General features: G+C 43.4%; 1 protein-coding gene across 2 annotated transcripts in view; it reads left to right on the forward strand.

Moving 5' to 3' along the window:
- Positions 1 to 15,690, forward strand: part of CCDC170 (coiled-coil domain containing 170) — a 63,455-nt gene extending 47,765 nt beyond the window's left edge. The window contains exons 7-11 of one of the 2 annotated variants that reach the window (XM_081140671.1): positions 2,181 to 2,381; positions 4,830 to 5,003; positions 7,324 to 7,566; positions 11,402 to 11,638; positions 13,408 to 15,690. In XM_081140671.1, coding sequence (XP_080996797.1) covers positions 2,181 to 2,381; positions 4,830 to 5,003; positions 7,324 to 7,566; positions 11,402 to 11,638; positions 13,408 to 13,608 — 1,056 coding nt within the window. In that variant the 3' untranslated portion in view covers positions 13,609 to 15,690. The remainder of the gene's footprint in view (positions 1 to 2,180; positions 2,382 to 4,829; positions 5,004 to 7,323; positions 7,567 to 11,401; positions 11,639 to 13,407) is intronic. The other variant, XM_081140672.1, reaches the window with a different exon arrangement.
- The last annotated feature ends 380 nt before the right edge of the window (positions 15,691 to 16,070 follow it).

A 16,070-nucleotide genomic window follows, 5' to 3' on the forward strand; every position in this document is an offset into this window, starting at 1 on the left:
ATTCCTGATTATAGCACTTCAGTCCCACTCCCCGCCCCCCGTTAGTTTTAACTGATGGTTGGCCAGCTTCCGGCCATCTCAGCAACTGGGAATCTACTACCTGACATGGAGAGATGCTTAAAATGTGAGGTAGAAGCAAAAAGATAAAACGGGAAATATAATATCGTCTCAACTATATTTAAACAGTGCATAAAATAAGTTATTTGAAAGTATTAATAGTTGTATCTCTGGGCAGTGAGATCACGGGGATTTTGTTGTTGTTGATTTATATATTTTTTGTTCTTAATGAATCTTTTACAACGGGCACGTATTACTTTGTAATTATGGGGACCAGGGAAGAAATCTTTCTTATGTTGCAGTTGAATTCTTTTTCTGATTTATACCTATTGGCCCTCCGCTTAAGCTCTGAGGGTAACTCAGAATAAATCCTGCCATTCTTTCAAAGGATTTGGAGGCAACTTTCATGTCGTCTTGCCTTTAAGTGTGGTTTTTTATTTTTTATTTTTAAAATTTATCTTTATTGTTGAAAGTATTACAAATGTCCCTCTTTCCCCCATGGTTCCCCTCCCCCCTGCACCCCACCCCCAGGCCGCCTCCACACTATCGTCTGTGCCCATGGGTCATGCACACACACACACACACACACACACACACACACACACACACATCTAAGTTCTTAGGTTAATCTCTCCCCACCCCCACCCCCACCCCCGCCTTCCCTCTGAGATTCCTCAGTCTGTTCCTTCAGCATGGCTGTTTAGAGATAGGCAAGCAGAAGTTGTTGTTTTTCAAACTGGAACTGTAAATCTGAAACTGTCTAGATATTTTAATTTCTGTGAGAATGGTGCTGAGTATTATGTAAATATCTTCTACTTTCCCCTCTCCTTTTCCAAAACAAACCACCAAAACAAAACAAAATTTATCACCTCAAACTAGGTGTTTTTCTTGAATTCAGCGTTTTGTGAAAACTGGATTTGCCAGGATCGATTCGAGTTTCTCAAAGGGTCCCTGGGGTCCTGGGTCAGCTTATGCTCTTGGTTTAAGGGCCGGTGGGGGCAGAGAGGGCCACTCGGCAGGAGGCGGGCAGCCCTGGGCAAAGCAGGGGTGGGAGGGCCTCGGGGTCAGCGGGGAAGCAGTGGCTTATGTCACATGCCCTGCCTGCTGCACCTTGCTGTGGATCCCACGCAGAAGCACCGCATTAAAGGAATTTTGACCTTTCAAATGCGCAGATGATAACGTCGCCCCGTAACTGTGCAGCCAGAGGTGGCACCACTGATGGCCAGTGAAAGAGTAACCGCACTCGATAGAAAACCCCAAAGGAGCTTGAAACGACACAGGGCGGGCAAAGGGAGGTTTCTGGTGTGAGTACAGTGGTGCGTGGGTTTCCAACGTCTCTGTTGGTGAACGTTTCAGGTTGGGAACACTGTAACCCCGGGAGGAAATGCCTCGGTTTTCGAACACGCCTCGGAAGTGGAACAGCCACACGGCCCCCCCTGAGGGCAGGATCCTGAGGCCTGGCGGGGGCTGGGATCCCTCTGTTTGCGAAGGTTTCAGAGCTCGAATGGCCTTCCCGAGCGGGTTACATTAGAAAACCGAGGCACCACCGGACACGAAACTGTTTACTCTTGTATTATTATTTTTTAATGATTGGGTTATTTTCCATGGACACCTGCTAGTCCCCTCTGCCGCCCCGTCACTTTATGCCCTGGAACTCACTGGAACTCACTGGAACTCACTGGAACTCCCTGGAACTGCTCACGGTGACTTCTCAGGGTTAACTCACCGCCTGGGCTTTAGCCCACTGAGCGTGGTGGGAGGAGAAGGGCACTTTTATAGGTTTGTAAAGTCCTTTCTGCCTGAACTCTTTTTTCAACTAAGCTTTGAAACTCCTAAATTAATGGCAGTGTTAGGGGTAAGCAAATGTTATCCAGACATTTATCAAGTAATGTGTTTGAGGAATTATATAGAAATAAAAAGGCAAATCAAAAGTATTTTATTAGATAATGAATGCAGATGTATTTCAAGCTGAGGCAGATCTGGCCATCAATTACCTGTTTCTTATTCCACGTTTACAAAGAATCTGGACCTCGGTGTTATAAATAATACGTTGCTTGCACTGAGAACTGGATTTTAACACTTCGTGGCATCTAAAACAAGGCTGCTTCTTGTTTGATTTCCAGATGGTCTCCCAGCTTGAAGCCCAAATATCCGAGCTTGCTGAGCAGTTGGAAAACGAGTGTGGGTCCCACCAGAAGGCTCTGCAGAGAGCCCAGAAGGCGGAAAACAAGTTGGAGGCTCTTCAGGGGCAGCTGGCACACCTGGAGGGGGAGCTGGTGTCTGGAGATGTTTTGCGAGACAGCTTGAATTTTGAGAAACAAAAGGTAACAACCTGAGGGCATATCCATGGGTGGATACATCTGTCGCACTGTAATATTTTACCTGAAAATAATCTGAATTTTGCAACACTTCGATAGTTCAGTTAAGTTCTGAATCATGAGTAAATTTCAAGGAACAATGGGTACTGTTTTGAGGTCTCTTCCTATTGTTTGGAGCTTCCTTGATTCAAATTAAATCTAATAATTCAATTATATCTAATTAAACTTAAGAGGTATTTATTGAATGCCTATTATATGAGACCCTGAAGGTTTGGAGGGTAAGGTATGAATAACTCACAGTTCTTGATCTTAAATGGCTCATAATTCAATATAGGAGACAGACATTTAAATAATTTGCTGTACTAAAGGCTATTTATTGATTAATAAAGTGCAATAGGAGCCCAGTGAAAGGAGTGATAACTTCTGGCTAAGGGGATGATTTTACAGGAAGACGACAGTTGAGCTCATCTTTGAAAGATAAGTAGCATTTTAGTGGAGAGACGGGGCAGAGGCTGTAGGAGCAGCAGTTTGAACAGAGGCATGAAAGCTGGCAGGGACACAGTGTATTCGGGGAAGGCACGGTCATCATCCCCGATGGCTGGGACGCGGCATTCTTGGTGGGGCTGTGGCTGGAGGGAGGACTGGAATGGCTTGGATTAAGAAGACGGAGCCTTCTGCATTCTGGAGAACGTGAAGTGTCCTCAAGTGATTTTGAACATCACAGTAGTTGAAATTTTGAGTTTGAAAGGAAATCCCACGTCTGGGTATATGACCATGTAGACGAGGAGGAATCCCGTGGTGCTGGAAGAAATCTGACTGTCTGCTGGACACCTCTATCTTGATGATCCACAACACCTTGCACAAAACATTTAAAATGGAAATGGTTACCTCTCCTCAAATGTGCCATTCTCCCGCCTCAGTGAAGATGAGGTCATCTGCCTCCAGTGGGCCAAGCCAAAAGCCCAAGAGTTATCCTCAGTGCTTCCCTGATTTTAGTCAATTCCTAAGCACTGTAAATGCCATCTCTTCAATGGATCTCAAATATACTCCCTCCCCATCTCTATATTTAGGAGCCGCACTTTGATTCGAGCACATGGTAATATGCATGGACTACTGAAACAACCTTCTAAGTGATTCTCGCATGGCTTCCAGGGAGGTCTTACTAATATGCACGTCTAACCTTAGCTCTCTCCATCTCGCAACTGGCTAGGGGCTCTCTGTGCTCTTCAGGATCAGCTACAGCTTTTTTTTTTTTTCATGGCTGATCATTCTGTGACCTGGCCAGTTCCCCTCTCCATCCCTCACCCGCAATCTTTCCAGCCAATGGTGGAAAACTTAGAGGACTCCTGGGTCCAGAAGAGCCCTGAGTGATCACTGAGTCCAAAGACATCCACATTCAAATATGTAGAAACAGTTATCTGGCCAAAGAATAGGACCCCCTTGGCATCCCATATGGCATGTTGCTGTCCCCTCTGAAAAAGTGTTCTCCTTCCCTCCTTCACCTGGTAGTAACTGTCTCTTTAAGACTCAGCTCTGATATCACTTCCTCTGGAATTTTCCCATAAGAGACTTAGTTCTATTTCATGCAAAAAGTGCTGAGTCTGTCATAGGACTTGTCTCCTTACTGTATTCAGTGTTTAATTCCTCTTCTCCAATCAGCTGCAAGCTTTGTGAGGCCAGGGTAAATCTTTTTCTGGGTTTCTCCAGGGCTTAGGGAAGAGTCAATATTTATATTATAGAAAAAACATATCTAACTCAAGAATTTTAGGTACATTGGTGTTTCTTCCCTTCCTTCATTATAAGGAGTCCTTAATTTTAATGGAGATTATACCAAAATAACTCTCAGTTGTGAAAGCAAGTTATGTAAACTGATTCTGTCAGTGGTGAATTTTCCATAGATAGAATGAAATGCACGTCTTTGTGGAGTGTTGTTCCTTTAACTAAGATACATTAAAAACTCTTAAAGACATTTTCCAAAACGAAAACGTTGTCCAAATTTGTTCATAGAGATAGCTTTGTGGCAACTGGTTAAGTCCCCATTTTCAACTTTAGAGACCAGGGCAAACTTAGGTGGGAAAATCTCTATGGAAGGTCTGGAGGAGTGGATTAGCCTAGCAGGGGTGTGGTGGAGCAGCATGTAGCAAAGCAAAGAGATGGAGAAATAGTCAGGAGTATGCCAAACCTGTCATATGGCAGGGTTAAGAACAGTGTGTAATATTAGATTGAACATCAAAGTCACTGACCAGGAAAGCCAAGAGAACATGAACAAGGAGCAGGACATGGAACCGGCAGGGTGGTTCAGGAATTCATTACTAAACTTTGGAGTTGGGGGACCGGGCTCCTATGGTGTTTAATGAGAACTACCTGTAAACTTGGGGGAGAGGGGAAGATTCTGAGAGATCACCTATTAACTTTATTTTTGTGTCCCATTTTCATTTTTGTTCTTGGGTTTAGTATCTAAAATTTCTGGATCAGCTGTCAGAGAAAATGAAATTGGACCAGATGGCTGCTGAACTTGGCTTTGACATGCGTCTGGATGTAGTCTTAGCTCGCACAGAGCAGCTGGTGCGCCTCGAGAGCAACGCAGTCATTGAAAACAAGACCATTGCCCACAATTTACAGAGAAAGGTAGGGGAAATGGAAACTTGCTAGTTTTGAGAGAATGAGTATCTGTGAAACTTCAATATTGAAATATAATTTACTGCCACCATATTTACCAATGTGGCTAGAAAACATAATTATAATAATATGTATTTAGAATCTCTATTTCAAGTCCAAAGTGATGGTAAGTGTATCACCTAAGGTTATATTTGACTGTGAGTAATAAAGACCCAAAGTAACAGTGGCTTCAACAAGTAGAAGTGTTTTGTTTTTCCTTTTCTCACATAAATTCCTGGAGGCAGGTCAGCTTTGGGCTAGTGTGACAGATCTGCTCTATAAAATTTTGAAGGAACCAGGCTCATCTGAGCTCATTAATTTCCTATCCCTAGAGTGGCCCTTATCCTCATGGTTAAAAAATGGTTCTTAGAACTATTATATCTGTGCTCAAGCAGGAGGTTGGAGATGAAAGGGGTGCAGGAGAGGGCTGCAAAAGAGCAGGCATGAGCTGTCTTCTAAAGGAAATTCCCAGAAATTGCTACATGAACTTGTGTTTATATACCATGGCCAGCAGATGTTTTGATGGCTAAACATAGCTGCAAGGGAAGCTTGACACTGTAGTCTGTACGCTGGCTAGCCATTTTCCTGGCTAAAAAATGTACTGTTTCTGTTACTATAGAAGAGGAGGACTGGGGAACAGTTAGCAGTCTCTGCCTTTCTAAGTTTTATCGGACTAGAAAGGAGAAAGAGAAGAGCTTACTTTTCACTTACTCAAAGGAAGAGTTAGAAGAATAAAATATAATTATTAGTTATATATTATTGGCATTGGGGAAATAAAAAGGGAAACACAGATGTGTCCTTATAATAGTTCTTAGGAGAAAATTCTATGGTAGAGGTTTAGTGTGCAGGCTATGTAATGAGCCACACCTGGGCTCCCAGTTTGGCTCCACCAAGCTCTGTGGCCTTGGGAGATTGCATACCTCTCTGTCCCTGTGTCCTCATATTGAAGATGGGGATGACACCTACTTGATGAGGTCGTAAATTTTTAATAGATAACATTTTGAACTCTTGGCTGATAGAAGATGCTCTATTTACATTTGACCTCCTCTCCATTTACTGTATCTTTGGGAATACTTTATACAAGAAAGCAGACAACCCCTGTTACCATCAGAGACCTTAAGTGGAGCTACAATGCTTTCTGAAGTTCTCATATAATTGTATTTTTGTCAGTATCTAATACCATTTCTTCTTAGGTCTTGTGTAATTATTAACATTACCAGCATACAGACCTTGCCATTGTAAATTTGCAATAGACTTCCACATGAAGAAGCTCAAGGAAGGGAGGTTAGTCAGAGAAATATTGAAAGAGCCATGTTACAAGCGGATCCGGTCATGGACGTTGCTGTCACTGTTAGGCGAGATATTCAAGCTCACATTTCCATAAGTCCTTCACACCTTGAACACTTGATAAATGCAGAGTCAATAATCAGGGAAAATGTGATGTTCCTCAGCTCTAACATCCTGTAATTCTACACTGTTCTCATTCCTAATGTTTGCAGCAGTGAAAAGAGGTTTCTGTACTTAATATTCCACTCACTAATTGTGACATGTGAAGCCCACGAGGATGTTTTTTCTCTTCTTAGAGTCCACAGTCTTTTTCTAAAAACCACTATAATTTCCTTCATCAAGTTTAATTGTCAGTGGTAAGTGCTGTTTCAAGGCCTTGTTCCCTGCTTGGTTTGTGGGTGGCATAGGCCAGGCATGTAATAAAGACACCGAGGAACTCAAACTTTCTTTAAGTCCCTCTATTTCTAAGATTTTAAATATATAAACAAAGCTTTAAAAATTTCTCCTCAGTATAGCTTATTTTAAAAAGATATGAACTTTAAAGTAAGGTAGACTACTCATTGGTCCTGAGGGATTGAAATGAGTGAGTTTAGGTTTTTGGTATTAATTTATACCCTGTCTTCTTTCAGAAAAGACCAGGGCAAGTAGAGTTGCCGTGGGGTGTTGGAGAGGATTTTGTCTCTCTGTTTTACTATATGCTGCTCTTGATGAGCCCATTTTAGTTGTTTTAAAACAGCAAGTTTACATTTTTATTGCATGCGTATCATGTTGGAGGGAGTCAGGTGTTGAGAGCCTACCTCTCCATGCATTTTCTCTGGCTCTTTCTCTCTTACTTTGCAGCTACAAAATTAATTCTTGGAAAGATAGGAATAAAAAATGCATTCAGGGGAAGGAATCTAGTACCCCCCTTTTTTATGGTTTAGACATTAGACTTATTGAAGTGTGGAATTCATTTATGTTTACTGATTGTTCAATTCAAAACTTCCTGTCTGTGTCAAACCAGCTCAAGACCCAGAAAGAAAGACTGGAGAGCAAAGAGCTGCACTTGAATCTCCTGCGACAGAAGATAGCCCAGCTGGAGGAAGAGAGGCAGATGCGGACGGCCCTGGCCGTGGAGAGGGATGAGGCCACTGTCACCATACGGAAGCTGCAGAAGCAGGTGGCACGGCTGCAGAAGGAGCTGAGCGTGTGTCGAGAGGCGAACACCGAGCTCAAAGCCAGACTGGCCGACACCAATGAGCTCAAGGCGAGTGCTCAGCTTCGTTTCCTTGTTGCTTTTTGCCGATGACCATCCAAGCTTCTGCAAAAGAGTGGCAGCCTTGTCATGGACATGCCGGAAAAAAGAAAAGAAAACTTCCTCTGATTTTTCTAGAGTTGTGGGAAAAATGAAAAAATTACAAAAATCAGCATATTAGCCCAATTTAGTGGCCCTTTAATACGTTTGCCTAAGGGGGAGGGGTGCTGTTTATTTTTGTTGAACCATTTAAGAGTAAGTTGCAGACACCACGATACTTCACCCCTAAATACTTAACAGGCTTCTCTTAAGAACATGAGCATTCTTCTCTGTGACCACAGTGTAACCATCCTTCTCAGGGATCAACACCGAGACAACACTAACGTGCTGATAACACACAGTCCACATTCAGTTATGGGCTTTGATAACTTGGAATCCGTGAGCGATCTCCACGGCCAGCCTTTGTGGACCTGCACTTAGTCGGTGGTATTTCCTCGGCTCAAATGCTTGCTCTACTGGTGCCCTTTCACTGGCTAAAAAGCTCACTCAGAGTCCCTTCCCCAGGCGTTTTATTTCCCGAGTATTTCCCAAGCTGCATCGGCTGGTCTTACAGCTTCCAGAATGCAAGTCCCACAGCAGCTGTCCGTTTCCCAAGGTATTTCCTCTCACCTGCATGGAACAAGTTCAAAAGTTTTGAATTTGTCCAAGCATGTCTGCCATCGACCTCCTCTCTGCCAAGGAAGACATTTAATTTCTTAAATTGTGTGTGCTGTGGTAGATAGAAACAAGTTTCCAGTTCAGTATTGGCCTGGGGCTTCCTCACTGCAGCGAAATCACACAAGACGTTGCAAGCCTGGTTTGCCACCGGGGCCCCCGGATCCCACGTCAGTTCTCACGCCACGTCCTTCCAGTCCAGGCTGGCTAGTGGCGTTGGAGGGAGCTCCTGAGTTCAGAGCAGGTCAGCGTGTGCTCCTTGGCCCACAAGTCTTATCCACAGTCACAGTGAAGATGCACGCTAAGTCCGAGACCAGATAAAGGCTTTAATCCCTGGCAGGAGCTTCTAAATATAGTCTACGTGGGGCACAACCATCTCAATAAATAATCAGCCGTCCAACAACCAAATGAAAATTGTTAGCTTTATTATTGTTACTGAAAAAAATGGAAAAAGAAATACAAGGAGGGATTTCACTTCTCATGAACAGCAACGCTTTAAAAGATGTTTTCCTCATTTCTCTCTCTTATTTCCTGGCAACACAATACCTGCACTGCCCCACAATGCCTCGTTCCACCGTTCCAAGCTTCTTTAGACAGCAGTTCCTGCAGCCTCGTTAACATCCACTCTCTCTTCTTCCTCCCCGCTTGTCTCTCAGCTCTTCATCACGTAGCTGAATGTAGCCTGTTGGGTGTAAGCCCCCTTCCCTGACACTCCTCCATTTCCCAGGTTCTGCCCCGGAACGTGGGCGGGGTGGATGCACCAGGTAAGCATCCTGCACAGCAAAGGGTGAGGCGAGAGGGGGAAGACGGCACCCACTCACTGCATGGTTTCTTTTAATTTATTACTTTCATACATAATTTAAAAATGATTGTCAACAAAATTAAAATAGAAAATTATGTTTTTTTCTTTCTTCTTCTTCTTCTTTTTTTTAAGAATATGCCCGTAGGCCTGCCTAATTGTCAGGAAGCTCTGGACTAAATTCAGAGCTCTACTGATCTTCGTCTGCTCTTTGTTCATTCCATATGCACTTATGTATTTGTTTCAGAGTAATTTTTGTGTGTGCTTTCTAAAGACTTCTTTGTAAATGTACTTTCCAATCATAGCTTTATCAAGCTACAACTCACATACCATAAAACTCACCCTTTTAAAATGCACAGTTTAGTGGCTTTTAGTATATTTGCAGAGTCGTGTGGACATCACTGCTGTCTAATTTCGGAATATTTTCATTACCCAAAAAAGAAACCCTGTACCCATTAGCGGTCACTCCCCGTTCTTTCCTTCCACCAGTTCCCGCCTTTTCCAGGTCTTTCATATAAAGGGAATTATGCAATAAGTGGCCTTCTGTGACTGACGTTTCTCCTGTAGCATAATTTTTCAAGATTCATCCATGAATCAGTACTTCTTCATTCCTTCTTATTGCTGAATAATATTCCATTGTATAGATATACCACAGCCCATTGATCTATTTATCAGTTGATGGATATTTGGGTTGTTTTCACTTTTTGGTGATTTTGAATATGCTATGAACATTTGTGTACAGGTTTTGTGTGGACATCAGTGTTCAGTTCTCTTGAACATTGATACCTAGGAGCGGAATTGCTGGGTCATATGTTCACTGTGTGTTTAACACTTTGAAAACTGGCCAACTGTTTTCCCCAGCAGCTGTACCCTGGGACACTGTGACATGAGGGTGCCAATCTCTCCACATCCTCACCAGCACTTGTTACTGTCTGTCTTTTTGACGATAGCTGTCCCAGCGGATGTTAAGTGGCAGCTCATTCAGATTTATTTTTAATGGGTTTAGTTGGAAAAAAACCTTGTGTCTAATTATGCAAAAGTACTTCAAATTCTTCTTTTATTGTGGTAAAATATATATAACGTACAAGTTACTATTTTAATCATTTTCCTGTACAATTCAGTGGAATTAAGTAAGTATTCACAGTGTTGTGCAGCCATTACTGCTATTTCCAGAACTTTATCGTCATTCTACTGAAACTCTGTGCCCATTAAACAGTAACGCTTCATGCACCCAGCTCCTGCTAACTTCTGTTTTACACTTTATCCCTGTGAATTAGCCTGTTCTAGGTGCCTCATGTAAGTGGGATTCTACAGTATTTGCCCTTTTGTGTTTGGCTCAGTTCACAGTGTAATGTCGTCAAGGTTCAACCTTGTCAAATGTATCAAAATGTCATCCCTTTTATTCAGTCTTTTTTTTTTAAATTCTCACCTGAGGATATGTTTATTGATTTTAGAGGGAGAAGAAAGCAGGGAAAGAGAAACATTGATGTGAGAGAGAAACATTGATCAGTTGCCTCCTATACATGCCCTGGCAGGATTGAACCCACAACCTAAGTATGTGCCCTGACCAGGAATTAAACCCCCAACCCTTTGGGCATACAGCCTGATGCTCCAACCAACTGAGCCACCGGGCCAGGGCTCAGATTCTTTTTGTAAGTCAATTTGGTACGCTTTTAAATACTAAGCTAATTAAAACATGTGCCTCAAACTCCAGGATGCTCTGTGCTTTGGCTTTACGATCTTGGTCAGCTTCTTAGAGGGAGGCACGCCCACCCCCCTTGCTTGCGGTGGAGCCCTGTGACCATCTCCTGCCTCCCAGCATCACTGGTAAAGTCAGAAGACATTTGTCCAAAAAATTGCTGCTGTAGATTTTCCTCACAGCAGTGACGAAGACTTGCCAAGGGGATGTTGGGTGGGGCTTCCTTGTGGCGAAACACTCCAAGAGGAGACCCTTTGCTCTTCCTAGGGTTTCTAAATCAGGCATGACCCAGTGGTGGGGGCAAAAAGTGCCAGTCGCTTTGCCAAAGGAGCTCATAGAGCCTGCGCAGAAGTAGCAGCAGGCTTCGTTTTAATATTCAGCCCCAGAATCACGCTACCTGCCATTTCATCTCATTGATTTCCAAATGATGGCACTCTGATGTGTTGTTTATAAGCGATAATTCTCTTAAGACATGTTTGTCCAGCACCTGTTTGGCAAAATCTGTATAATAGGGGTGGATTTCATTCTTTATTCATAAAAAAGTTGTTCAGTGGGTCCCATGGACCTCTGACTTGTTTATGCAGTTTTCCTAAATAAATACAGAAGAGATGATCAGCATCCTCTTGTCTTCCTAGATTAAAACTCTGGAACAGACCAAGGCCATTGAAGACCTCAGAAAATCCAGAGACAAACTGGAGAAGATGAAGGAAAAGGCTGAGAAAGAGCTCAGGTCTGTCAGGTCAGAACTGGACACTACGGAGCACGAGGCCAAGGAGGACACGGAGAGGGCCAGGCACACGATAGAAGCGGTGACCAGTGAAACGAAGGCGCTGAAGAAGTCTCTGGAAGAAGCAGAAAAGAGAGAAAAGCAGGTGGGTAGAACCCGGTGATGAAACCTCCCTACTTAGGAAAAGAGAGGACAATCCCAAGCTTGGTCATTGCTCACACATTTCTTCATAAACAATTTTCAGAGCTTTCTCTCATTTCAATGTCCCTGCCTGCCTTCTAGTGTCTTTTTGGCTTTAAAAGAACCATCATGATTTATTCCGCTAAGGAAAGTAGTTCCCATTTTCATGGTGCGAATTGTAGGAAAGAAAAAGACAGTGTTATCAAAGCAATGGGAAGCCTGCGGAAGGCCAGGCTCTGGCTGCGGAGAGGTTTTTACGCGGCTCGCCCATTGCCCGGGAGTATTGCATCACCCCACATCTGCCGGTTACCAGGGCTCCAGGAGGTCAGGATAAACCTTTCTCCAGCAGAGATCAGTTGCAGGAAATAGTCCCAAATCCCAAATGGGGGTACCCAGACTTGGTGGCCCACCAAACCCAGATGTAGACCATAAAGCAGCCCTCGTCTGCTCGCTGCCCAGGGGAGTGTTATCTGAGCACATCAGTGGGTCGGCCAGCAAGACGCGTGTCAGCCTGACCCCCGTTGCTCTTGGCTTTCATCTCGCTCTGTCTGAAGCGAGGCGGGCCTGGGGGGGACTCTCATCCCAGCATATTTTCTCTCTCCGGCTGCCTCTGCGCTGGCTCATGTGTCAGGCAGAGCTGAGGAGGGCCAACGACGGGCGAGTGTTCCCAGAGGGAAACGGCTCCAGGAGGAAGAGCTCTGGCCGTATTCGAAAGGATCAGGAACGTCGGGGAAAACTTTTCCATCAGGGAGACTAGGCCGGAGGAAGCAGGACGTTTCCCAAACTGGACTCAGTGTAGGAAGGAGGTTGGGAAGCGAATGAGCATGTGGGGGGAGTGTTTAGGAGGCAGTTCTGGATGTAATGTCTGTCTTCAGGTTGGATCACACCTTTCCTAAAATGGAAGGTACCTCCAGTGATGTGCCGCCCAGATATCCCTGATTTAGCTGTTTCTGCTTTAGCCCAAATCACCAGCCAGTCTATGAGAATTTGAAGGGGAGCGAGGCACATTTCAACCATTGTCTCCAGTCTTCATCCCCCACCCCCCTCGGTTGTGTGTGTGTGTGTGTGCACGCGTGAGTGTGTGACTAATAGTGGTCCCAGAAAGTCCAGTGTTATGGGTTGGGAGGTGGTGATCTGTCTGATGTGATTTGAGCATATTTAGAGGTCCCCCTGTTTTCGTGAGCTCATACTTTCTTGCTGTTTGTCCTTCCTTTAGTTGAAGAGGTTTGTTGCCCAGTTAACATTCTAGTGCATAAGCACCTGCCACCCATGGGCACGACCACACCAACATCCTTAAAGCACTTTCTAGCATGCGGGGCACATACACATCCATCATTTAATTTGGTACCAATTTCAGAACAGCCCCTGGAGGTAGGTCTATGGTTATTCCCACCCTGGAAGTGAGAAAATGAAATCTTAGTGAGGTCAGAGTCTCCTTCACGGTTGCTTAATTGGGATTCTTGACTCGGTAGCCATTACGATGTTGGTTGGCTCATTGGAAAAGTGGTTATGAAATTGCTGAAGGTTGGTGCTGAAAGGACTCTAGAGTTAATTTAGTAGGCTGACCTTCTTATTTTATAAACAAGAGAACTAAGGTTAATGACATCGGTTAACTTACTTGCCTCATGCACACCTGGGTTTTCCATGCTGGTTTTTTTGTTGTTGCTGCAGTAAGCTCAGCAGTAGTTGATACATTTGCTCTCTCAGTTAATGTGTTTCTGTTTGATATTCCAGCTGGTGGACTTTAGGGAGGTGGTTTCCCAGATGCTGGGCTTGAACATGACCAGCCTTGCTCTTCCTGACTATGAAATCATCAAATGTCTTGAAAGACTGATCCATTCCCATCGGCATCACTTTGTCACCTGTGCCTGCCTCAAAGATGTGACTACCGGGCAAGACAGGCACCTGCAAAGCCACTTAAAACTTCTTCATTGAGCACTGTATCTCTTGGGGGGATATGGAGCCAAGGGATGGGATACGATGCTCAATTTAACAAATTCTCCAAACTTTTGAAATTGATCAGTAGATGAATATAGTATACTTTGGTGATAGAATCCATCCTTGGCAACAAAGAATCTCAAAGGTAGATAAATGTCTAGCACTAAAGACACCTGTTGCTTCATTTGCCAGCACTGTAGGACCCAGAAGAATTCCACTCCATTGCGTATCTAGAATGGGAAATGCAAAGAGGGAATTATCATCTATGGGGTATCTATTATGAGTCAGGGGCTTTCCTACCAAATTTAATTCTCGCAATAACCACGTGGAGAAGCTTTAATGTTTTCATTTTACACCTTTTTTGGGGCTCAGAGAGAGTGTTACCTACTCAAGATTGCAGTTGGTTGGTGGCAGAACTGGGAGGTCCTCCACATTGACTCTGTATCAGAGGCTGTGTCTTCTCTGCTACTCCACCATCCTCCAGTTTCTCCTGGCTCCCTGTGTTTCAGGTGAAAATTGCCTGCGTACAGTCAAGAATTGAAGTCCAAAAGTCAATGAGATTTATGAGTATAACCTATATGATTTCTTCAAAAAGCAATGCACCTAATTATTTGGATAAAACATGCATGGTCTGAGGTTCTATATAAAACTTATGTGTTTTAAGATGTTGCTGCCAGGTTGCATTGGGTGGTAAATTTTAATGTTTGAACAGCGATGATCTCAGTACTTTAAAAATGGAGCCATTAACATGAAACCTATAGGACGAAGACAGCTTATACAGTTTTATTCACTAGTATATCAAAGGCAGTCACAGCAAGCGTATTTTTTTCAGAATCAGGATTTTATTATGAATTTCTCTCACTTTCTGCTTCTTTTTAAGTGTCTATTTCAGATATTTTTCAGGAAGTCATATTTTTAATTTCAAAGAGAAAAACATGTTATTCTTTTGGGCAATTATCTTATTTCTGACATATGAAAAATTTTTTTCAGCCCCCGAAGAAAGCACTGGTGTCTAATTAAAGGAGAGGGGAAAACAGGTTACAATAAAATATTCAGAGAAAATGAGAAGTCTAGATCAGAGGCAATGAGTTTGACACTCAGGTTGGATGACAGGCCACACAGAGGGGGAGTGACCGAGGATGGCTGCAGGGGGACGGTCACCTCTGCCGGCTTCTCCTTCGTGAGAAGGACAGTATGAAGTAGTGTTTCACGACAGTAAACACGCCTGCCCAGCGCGACTGAGGATGGGAGCTCGGCCTGCGACAGCCGGAGCGACAGCCTCAGATTCCCCCCGGGAGGCCTGCAGACTCCGGAGGTCCCTCACACGCTCCAAATCGTGGGGCCGCTGCTGGGGACCCACACAGTCGGAGTGGAGGCGGAGACTTCACTCCTGGGTCTCTTCGTTGCCCAGGCCAAAGAAAGCAGCCAGGGTGGGGTGTGTGTGTGTGTGTCTGAGGGTGGGAGCATTGTTTTTGTACATTCTCCAGATACAATCTTTAATAAACTTTAGATTTTATCTGTAAACTTATTTTCTGCACCGTTCAAAAGTACACTTAACAACATCACTTTGAAGACATAAGCTGTTATATTATTTTTCCATTTTTGACATCAATTATATGTCTAGATTTATATGAGACTAAAAACGGCCCATAGTTATTAGTTCTGCACTTTTTCGTTATTACACAAAATTCCATTCCATTTATCCGAATCTGTGTTTATATAATGTTCCCAATATATGACTCAAATATATAGACAATAATCTTTAACACATATAGAGATATTAGAAATGTTTGGACATAATCCTTAGAGATTTCTGGTAGAAAGCGTATATGGGATAGGGGAAGTAAATTCTGTCTGTGTATATAATCTGTATGCGCATTAGTTCTCTGTCCTTTGGACAAATAGAAAATCCCTTTAATAAAGCCATTTCTTTCCTGGTTGGATTGCCTGCTGGTTGTTGGCTTTGCCTCGGTGCATTGGTTCCCAAGTTGGCAGGCCAGCTTTGCATTTTTGTGTCAGACTTTGTTTTTCCATAATATTCATGTATATTTTACGTTGCCCAATAAAATGCATTAGGTTGATGCGATTGTCCTAAATAGAGTTTTAAAAAATTTACATGACCTCTCCTACCAAATACACTTGAATGATCATTGCTACTGAGGCAATTATTCTGGTCATTGTCTGAGACATTTAAATAATTGCATTAAGCATCTCAGTTAGGAAAAAAAGTTAAATCTGACTTATCTAAATTTCCAATTTTACCTTATAGTCTGTTTTATAGATGAATAGCGAGTGATCCAAGGTCAGGGGGTGGTGGGCTGAAAAGCTGTTAAAGAATGTCTATGTTGTTGATATTGCAGTAATACTTAGGGCTTAGGCACGGAGACTAATTTTCACGGGGAAAGCATTTCATGGTTGCACACCCTTTGACCAGGAGGGCTCTGTATACTTTGTGCAGC

The sequence above is a fragment of the Miniopterus schreibersii genome, assembly GCF_964146895.1.
Source record: "Miniopterus schreibersii genome assembly, chromosome: 6".
NCBI lineage: Eukaryota > Metazoa > Chordata > Mammalia > Chiroptera > Miniopteridae > Miniopterus > Miniopterus schreibersii.